We start from the raw sequence: 10380 nt of genomic DNA, 5'->3' as shown, positions 1-10380 counted from the left end.
TAAGAATATGTACAAATGCTCAATATTTTAGTTAGCTCATAAAAATATGGAAAACCTAGACTATAAAAATAATGTTGAAAATTATTGAATCTTCCAGATAATCTTGTAATGATATTTGGTACAACAAGCAAAAATTAATATAGTAAGCAAAACACTGCAAAAGTCTAATGTTATTTTACCAGAAGCTGTACAGATGCCAAAAGAAATCAAATTATTTTTGACACAAATGAGATCGGAAAACGGGTTTTTAGACATGATAAATGATGAATCTAAGAAAATTGCGGAAGAAGTAGATGCCGCAATTTCCTTTCCAGCCATTCACTCAATAAAACCAAGGAAAAAAAACGTTTTTTGATTGAACACCAGGATGAGCCAATCCAATCTCCAGAAATAAATTTTAAAGTAAATTTTTTTTTCAATATTCTCGATATTTCAACCTCAAAATTGGATGAGAGATTTCACGATTTACAAAAACATATTGAATTATTTGGTTTTTTAAACCATTTTCCAAACCCGAAATAATGACCTATTGTAAGAATTTAGAAGCTAAATTAACTGAAACAAAAAATATGAACGTAAATGGATTGGACCTCTATAATGAAATCGATATATTATCGATTTACATTAATGATAGAAATATTTTCTCGGCCAAAGAAATATTAATATATCTGGTTGCTAACGATTTGAAAGGCATATTTACACATTTATTCGTAGCTTTAAGAATATTTTTAATAATGCCAGTCACTGTAGCTCATGGGGAACGCTCATTTTCCAAACTAAAATTAATAAAAAAATACTTAGGATGCACAATGAACCAATCAAGACTATCAAATTTATTAATAATAAGTATTAAGGAAGACATTGTTTCTAATTTAGATGTTACCGACCTAATTAGGGAATTTGCATATAAAAAGGCAAGAAAAGTAAATGTTAGCATTTAAACTAGGGTTCTAATTACTTTTTTATTTATTTACTTATTTCTTTAAATTAGTATGTAAGTAAAATATATTTTCTTAAAGTGTTTATATCGATGTAATTACATATTAATATAGAAATACTTATATAAGTAAATAATATATGCTTTTATGTATATTTTTGTATAGATAATATTGATTAATATATGTGTGTTTGGAATTTAATTCAATATGATTTTTTTATTACACCCTTTTTTTTAAACGTACTTTGGTAAGAGCATTTTTTAAAACACTTTTTATAAAAATCACTGCAGAAGGGGCGGCAAAATTAGCTCTTGCACCCGGGCGGCAAATACCCTAGGCTCGGCCCTGTTCCTCAGATTCGTTATAAGCTAGTAATCTGTAGAAATAAATCCTATTTTCATTTAATTCAGGCATCCCAGTTATTGAATGTTTTAAAAAACAGTTACACAAAAATCAATCTTAATGTACATGCACTGTAATTTAAAGAACCTGTAGCACTTTAATTTAAATCCACGTAACTGGACAATAAATTTTGAAATTAAAATGTTTTCCCAAAAAGTATATTAAAAGAATTAATACATTTTAGGAGCTATTATTATTAACCAGAAACTGAAGACTCCTATAAAGATGTTCATAAAGGGAAACAACAAAAATTCATAAACAAAGACAATATCAAGCATTTTTAAAAAATGGCTTTATTTTCATTAATTTTAAGAATAATGAACACAGATTTTTTACAATCATAAAAGAAACACTAAATCTAATTTGTTGAAAAAAATACCAGTTCCCAAATTGTACAAGGCACAATTAGAGATATCATTTACAAACCAGTCCAACATGTACCACACTAATTAAAAACCTTAAAATATTATTTAATCTGAGAAAAAAATAGAATCTGTTTAGTAAACATTTTATTTTTAATACAAGTCACTTCAAGTCGAGTGAGCAACAACCTTAAAGAAAATTCATTCATACATATTTTAATGTACCTTAACGTAAAGCATTACAACTATATTGCTAGTCTAATGTGGGGAGCCTTATGCGGGCTGTGAATGTCCAGCGCCTTTCTTTCCAATCAGCGACTTGTGGATGTGCGGAATCACACCACCTCCAGCAATGGTCGCTTTGATGAGACTGTCCAATTCCTCATCTCCTCTGATGGCCAATTGTAAGTGACGAGGAGTGATTCTCTTCACTTTTAAATCCTTACTGGCATTGCCTGCCAGTTCCAAGACCTGAAAAAGAAGACAAACATTGTTACCAGTACAGATAACTATAACATGTTTCAAGCTCGGTTAAGTAAATAAGGCACTCACTTCAGCAGTCAAGTATTCCAAAATAGCGGCAGAGTAAACGGCTGCGGTGGCACCGACCCTTCCGTGGCTAGTAGTCCTATTTTTAAGGTGTCTATGGATTCTTCCAACTGGGAACTAGAAAGAAATGGACAACATAACCTTTAAGTTTTAAGGAGGGCATTCAAAAAATGCTACTAAATTTTCTTTTAAATTAAGAAAAGAGAGAAGCTATGTAAATAGATCAAATGGGTTTACCTGCAATCCAGCGCGGGCCGAACGAGAAACCGCTTTGGCTTTAGCTTTGCCACTGTCTTTACCTGCTTTACCGCCAGCCTAAAAAACCCCACAAAAACAATTAGAAATCACACAAAATGTTGCTGTACCTATAACTAACATCACAAGTAATAAAAATTGCTAATTTTTAACGATTGTGATGTAATATTTACCATTTTTTTCAGTAATTTTGTGAACCAAAACGAAGTAACGCCACCACAAATTCGATGATCGACAGAGCGAGAACGAACGGAATGACGGTTGTGAAGGGAAGCCCGCCAAACCGCGAAAATGGCGGCGTGCGCTTGAGCACAACGCTCACGTGACCGATTCGGCCAATGGACGGGTCGGAATTAAGGAGGCCGCGGAACTTGCCTGTTGATTGGTTGGAATAATCGTTGGCTTGGCGTGGCTTTATGGCGGGGAACATAAAAATATGCAAAACAAATTTGAGTGCAAGGAGTTAAGGCAATAAAATAAGAATATTCTTATTGATAATTATATAAGATAGTTTGGTTTAACTTGTACTCATTTTAAGATTTTATTGAGCTTTATTAAGTTAATATTTTGTTACGTTTATTAGTTTTAACAAATCGTAAGACGCCCCTTACTACTTTGTCACTTTTAAGGTACGTCTAAACTTCGCTCAAACAGAACGAACGTGTTCGAACACCAGGTCAGCTTTGCGCCAATATAAATGAGAAGTGTTCATGCAAAAGCAGATATGTCCATTTTTTGCAAACGTAAGAAAAAGGTTTATTCAAAGATAGATTCATTTAAAGAAAGTGGACTTACTTAGATTAAGATGTAAGAATATTGAAAGCATTTTAGCCTAATATTTAGAAAAAATTGTATTTCTATTTTAAGTTATTTTAAGAAGAAAATTAGATATCTCTCTTTTTGCGTAAACACAATGGATATGTCCGGTTTTATTGGAACACATGAGGGTTAAGTTATTGAAACGAAATAGTTTTTTATAATAATAATCTTTATTTAGCATAAATAGCTACATACATTAACAAAAAATTTCCCCAAAAATTAATAAAAATAAAAATACATATAATATTAATAATAATATTCATAAACCTAACTTAACAACATATTTAGTCAGCAAGAGTACCATATAAGTAAGCAATAAATATATCAAATGCGGGGTATCCCGATCCCCGACACTATTATTATTAGCTTATCAAACTTCAAAGACAAGAAAAAGATTTAGACATGTATTTCATCGTCATCTTCTAGGTAGCCACATGTTTGATTATCATCGTCATTTTCCTCTTCTGCAAAATTTTTTTTTGTTTTTTCCAAAGTATTTTGAAAAAAAAATAAAACTTTCTAATCATTTTTCTTCGCGTCCTCTTCTTAGAAGAGGTAAATAGTTTTATTCTATGGTCTCAAAGCGAAAGAACTGACGACCCTTATATCTTATTACACTTTCGTTATAAGACGTAATTTTTTCATAAAAATCCTTTTTAATTCCTGTTATTATAAGTTACCGAAAGCTCATTGATATTATAAAGATTCCAATTTTTACTTAGTTCTCAAACTACCCGAGCTTGGGAATAAAAACTATTATTTTTCTCACAATTATGAATTACTACATGCTTTTTAAGGACTTTCTCAGCCCGACCAAAAACACGATTTTTTTTTTAAATAGGAGTGACCTCCACCTGGAAAATGTATTATCCTTACATTATCCTCTATGTATTATCCGTCCTTGTGTATTATTTTGTAAATCAAAGATCTTAGGTGAGGTACTAAAGCTGACCCAGTTTCCAGTAGAACCACGGCTAGGTTGATTTTCTGACCAAGTATAGAAAATCTACCTTTCTATTTTTTCTTAGTTTCGACTTAAAACTATCTGCTTTTTCTTCCTACTGCCTAACTTGATAGTACCCACTGAACTTTCCATTTTTTACTATTGACTAGCATAATACCAATTAAATAGCACACACACACAAACATGGTCACTTATCTGACTTATCTCTGGTTTCTGATGAAAATAAACAAGCCATATACATCACCTGACTAATAAAGTCGGTTATGTGGAACACATTAAACTCGTTTAAATCCTGTGGAGATATGCCTTGTCTTGAAAAAAAAAACCAAACTTAAGCAAAATATAAAATTTTTTGGGATTTGTCTTGTTTTTTAGATTTCAGGGTACTTAAACTGCGTACCTTTGATTTAAATATATGCGGGATATAATAATAATAATAATAATAATAATAATAATAATAATAATAATAATAATAATAATAATAATAATAATAATAATAATAATAATAATAATAATAACAATAACAATAGACAGTTTATATATCCTCATAAGATATTACATATGCTCGCTAATAGATATAGATAAGTTTACAATATAAATACAATATAAATATAAAATACAAAGAAAAAAAAACATCAGTGTGTATTAATTTAGCATGTAACTGTAAAGAGGAAATAAAGGTCATGTTTCAGCTACCCTCAGAAGAAGGAGCTGCTAGGACCTTGGATATTACACTTATAATTTAAAAAAAAAAATGTGAAACGCATTATAAACTGTACGAATAGCGTGCATACCCTACATCCATAACTAACCGAAAAGAAAAAAAGGCTGAATTATTCTAGCTCACTTAATATTTACTAATAGGAGGCAGGAAAGGAGGAACGAGGGGTACATGTATATTGACTATATTTCTATTGTAGACTCTTATAGTAGAAAAAAATATACATATAAAAATTTATATTTCCAAACGCGCGTCAGATACAAACACGGAATCCTGACACAAAAGAGAGCAGAACCAGGCCTACAGATTTACCAGAGATGTCAGTATTAACAAGAAATAACATAAATTATTTTCAATGCACTAAATATTATTTTGTTTAGATGAAAGAACCATTCTTATTGATTTTTTAAATGCCGATATAGATTTAGAAAAATCCCAAATTTTGTATTTATTAATTTTGGACACAATATTGTAAGAAAATGACTTTTTAAAAATTTCTTTCCTATGTAAAGGTATAGTCATGTGTCATGACAAAAGGTCATGTTTGCGAACAGTGACTTGGATAAAACTCAATAATATTTACTGAGATTTTTATCCTATTAAGCGGGTGAAAATAACTTTAAATGCTTAAATCGTTTTCCGAAAATTAACTTTGCCTTTTTATTAGAGTAAATATTTTAAATAAAAATATAGGAAAAAGGGTATAAACAGGTTATCGACTGATATAAAGGAATATTTATATAATAAATTTTAAATTTATTAAAATGAAACTTACCTTAAATACTTTTATATTTTAAGTCAATTCTCCTATCCTTTAGTTCTGCAAAATAGTCTATGACCTTCTCATTGAAATTTGGAATGCTTTTGACAAGCGTTTTCTCGATGCTCAACATAGACAAGGCACTAAGTATAGATTGTCCCATCGTAATAAACAGGAATGTTTTTACTCTTTTTAAAGTAGAAAAACATCTCTCACTTTCCACGGTTGTCATAGGGAGTGTGCACAAAATATTTAATAATTTCACTGCTTCAGAAAATGTTTCAGACAAATTCATGTTAATAAAAAGCTGAAGTATGGCTACTGCACCGGCATTATTGCGAAAATCCTCACGACAATATATGACTTCAAGTTCCGATTTTAGTTTGGAAATATTTACTGTGGGATAATGAGCCTTCACCATATTTAAAATATTTTGCGGAAACTTGATAGTGTATGCTTCAAATTTCTCTGTGTAGAATAACTGTGAAATCATGAGATGATCATTGAAACCAAACCTGTGATTTATTTCAGATATAATAATATCACAAATTTCCAGTGCAGTTGGTCGCTTTGGATCCTTTCTAGCTGTAGTAGTTTTTCTTGGGTGCTTGGTTCTTCTGTTTCTAATATAGTATTTCTAATTATTTGGATATTTTTGTTAAAAGACAGTATATAATTTTTGACAGATATGACATCAATATCTCGCATTTGCAATTGTTTAAACAATATATCAACATGGGGCATTATTTTATGGAAAAAATTTATCCAAAATAAAAAAAGCTCATCTTCCAAATGTCTTTTTAAACCAGTTGCTTGATTTATATTGTTACCATCTTGCTCCTCATCAATAATTTCCTCTAAGCAAGATTTTAAATCATCTTTATAAGTGTATACAATTTCAACACATTTTGTATTGAATGCCCATCGAGTGGGTGCAGCTTTAGGTAGCCTTACTTTAACCACTCTATCCAGAACCATCGTACATTTTAGAGATTGGCCGAAAAAGGACAAAAATGCGTGTAAATTTGCAAAAAATATTTTTATCGGTTTATGTTGACTCGCCGCTTTTTGCAGGATAAGATTAAGTTGATGGGCATAGCAGTGAATAAAGTGTGCATTTAGGTATATTTCTTTAATTTTTGTTTGTACTATCCTCCCAGTTTACCGCTCATAACTGATGCACCATCGTAACTTTGGGCAATCAATTTTTCAGGTGTTCAAGTTCTTCCAATATTACATTAGTTAAATGTTTTGCTGTGGTACCTGGAGCGTTAACAAATTTCCTAAATCTTTCATGTACAATACCAGTTAATACATATCGCAATATGACAATCATCTGCGTTTTATTGGAGCTATCTGTGGTCTCATCCACTGGAATTGCCACAAAATTTGTCTGACCAATCTCTTTAATTATATGAGTATGTCCAATGGCTAACATGGATTCCAAAATATCGTTCTGAATTGTTTTTAATGTTCCTTTAAATACTGTACTTTTTTCAATATGTTCTTTAAACATTAAATCCAGTTCAGAAACAAAATCGATAAGGCCCAGAAAAATTCCAGGATTATTGGAGCTGTTACTTTCGTCATGACTGCGCAATGCAATTTTGAAAACTCCGCAAAATTTTACACAGACAATTAGTTAGTTTAAAATATACAGTAACTAACTAAAACAAAACATTCATCCAGTCGGGCCGTCGCGTCGGCTACGTTAGTGATATAGGACTGAAAGGTGACTCTCACTCCCGTTTATGAAATGTGAATCTGCCCTCTTTGTTCTATTTTACATGCATTTCTCCATAAGCCATAAGAACTGTATAAATTATTGTTATAAATTGTATAGGGACAATTTAAAATACGGCCCAGCCACGGGCTTGTGCGATGAGCGCGAGGCGCGACGTTAGTAACATATTTATTTGTTTTGCTATTATATTTGTTTTGCCAATGCAGACTGCTTAGAGAATTTTATAATTCACAGTGAAGTTTTAGATAAAAGATATTTTTAATAAAATAGGTATTTTTTGAGATTATTTTAGGGGGGTCATTGACCAATTGACCCTAAGAAGGAGCCGCCACTGTTTGCGAATATTTATATTGTGAACGTCAGTACGATATCTGAGCTTATTATAGAGATATGGTGTTACTTTAAATTTAATTATTTTGTAAAAAAAACATATGGAGTGTAACTTTCGGCAATTTAACTTATTAAGCCACTTAAGATCAACTAATTTATGTGATACCCTTTCCCTACGTCTAATTCCACAAATAAACCTTATGCACGAGTTCTGTAATTTTTGAATTCTTTCAGAGTTAGCGCAGTCTAAAAATGGTCCATATACTGTATCTGCATAATTAAAATAGGATAGAATTAATGAGTCGCATAATTTTTTTTTGACAAATAAGATCTATGCTTGTAAAGTTTTTTTAGCATTGAAAATCCTTTTTTAAGACAACTTGTAAAATGATGTTTGAACTTTAGCTTGACTTCTATCATTAGGCCTTGATTTTTAGTTGAGACATGAAAATGGATAAGTTCTCCATTAAGAATTAGTTGGACCTGGTCCAAAATCGTCATTCTGCTATTATCACTACAAAATAACATTACCACGCTCTTGCTTTGATTCAATTTAAGAGAATGATCCCTTGAGACTCTATTTACTAGAGCAAAGTCAGCATTCAAACAAAAATTAGCTCTTTCAACATTACTAGCATTAAATGACAAATATAATTGTGTGTCGTCCGCGGAGAGGTCGTATTTACAGAGTTGCAATTTATCCATAAAAGCCGACATAAAAATGCCATACAACAAAGGACCCAGAATGCTACCTTGAGGGACGCCAGACCTTACTATTGCCACCCTAGACTTATCTTCTCCAATTAAAACTCGTTGTGATCACTTAAAAAAGATAAAAATAATTTAGTAGCTGTAGTATTAAATCCAAAATAATGTAAAATAATAATCAAAAGTTCGTGATTTAGCACATCAAAATAATGCTTTAGAGTAATCAAGCAGTATTAAAATCATTGCATCACCCTTGTCTAAACTGGCAACAACCTCATCGGTGACGTCAGTAAGAGGGGTAACACAGCTAAATCCCTTTCGAAATCCCGGCTGTTTTTGTAATATAATATTCTTATCAGTAATATAGGCGGTAATTTGTTTTTCCATTACTTTTTCCAAGACTTTTGAAAGGGCCGGTAAAATTGAAATTCTAAGTTCGCCATAATTTAAGGGATTATTATTTTTAGGTAGTGGCAAAATGAAAGCAGACTTCCAAGATTTTGGAAAGTAGAAGTTTAACAAACAACTATTTATAATATGGGTGATAATGATATAATGATAATGATATAAATGGACAAAAAAGAATTATTAATGTTGTGTTTAAATTATCAGGCCCAAAAGCCTTAGATTTAAGTTTAATAATTAAATTTGATACTAAATTTTCATCGACTGGTGTAAAAGAAAATTTCTAATTAGAAAAACTTCTAATTAGATTTATAGAAATTGAAGGTTTCGTTTGTAGGAGGAGTAATATTATAAGTTAAATGACTGAACCAGTCGTTTAGTTCATCGACTTTTTTTAGATGTTCGGGAATTTGTCTAGATTTGTAATTTCTTATATTCAACTTATAAAGCTCCTTTCATTTGTCTCGAGTAGTGCAGTTTTGAAATTTCTTATTTAAATAAGCCTTTTTTTCATTACGTATGGCAGTAGTGGTAAAATTTCTTATCTGCTTATAATAGTTCCAATGTTCCAAATTTCTTGTTTTTCGAAAGTGCATTAGAGCCCGATTTCTGTGTTGCTTCATTATTTTTATATTATCAGTAATCCAAGGACAGTAAGGTCTATTTTTACAAGTTTTAACAGTAAGAGGTGCGTGAATATCTAGTATATTAAGCATATGATTAGTGAGGATAGAAACTTTTTCATCAATATCTTCAGTATCATAAATTTGATGCCAGGGTGCACTTTCTAGATCAATCTGAAAATTATCAAAGTTAATTCGTGTTAAAGGTCTGTAAGAAAACGTATTGTTTTCGTTATTTATTTTATTTAGTTGTAGATTACAGTATGTTATAAAAAATGTATAATATAAGTATTTATGTAAAAAATGATCCGATATATGTATATTCATAATACCAGAGTCAACTAAATTAACCGAATTATAGCATATTAGATCGAGGAGAGTTAACGAACCATTAGAGACTCTCGTTGGTTCAGAAATATACTGCTTTAAATCAAAAGTATCAAGAATCCCATTTAAGTCATCAACCCTACTCGACTCCAACTTCAGCATGTCTACGTAAGTCCCCAAAACATAAAATTTTATCACATAATGTGTTAAGATTTATTAAAGTGTCTTTAAAGATTGACAAAAATTCACTATAATTTCCCCTTGGCGGCCTATAAATAACTCCAACTATAATTGTTTCATTCTCAATCTTTAATTTAACCCATAAATGCTCGATTGCATCAACACACTCGCGGTATATATTTGACTAATTTAATGTGTTGTCGATATATAAACCAACCCCACCACCTCTAGTGTGTTGATCTTGCCTTACAAAGTTGTAGTTTTCAATAAAAGTAGCCTAATCTTCAATGCCC

General features: G+C 31.0%; 1 protein-coding gene across 1 annotated transcript; it reads right to left on the bottom strand.

Annotated features, from left to right (window-relative positions):
• Positions 1-1615: 1615 nt before the first annotated feature.
• LOC126736567 (histone H2A.V) lies at positions 1616-2837 on the bottom strand. Its single transcript, XM_050440967.1, has 4 exons — positions 2680-2837; positions 2489-2566; positions 2255-2368; positions 1616-2173 (listed from the first exon to the last, which is right to left on the bottom strand). The coding sequence occupies exons 1-4, from the start codon at positions 2680-2682 to the stop codon at positions 1976-1978; spliced, it is 393 nt and encodes a 130-aa protein (XP_050296924.1). The 5' UTR covers positions 2683-2837; the 3' UTR covers positions 1616-1975.
• Between the last annotated feature and the right edge of the window lie 7543 nt (positions 2838-10380).

This window comes from Anthonomus grandis, chromosome 5 (assembly GCF_022605725.1).
Source record: "Anthonomus grandis grandis chromosome 5, icAntGran1.3, whole genome shotgun sequence".
Taxonomy (NCBI): Eukaryota; Metazoa; Arthropoda; class Insecta; order Coleoptera; family Curculionidae; genus Anthonomus; species Anthonomus grandis.
This window is presented reverse-complemented; position numbering and strand designations above follow the sequence as displayed.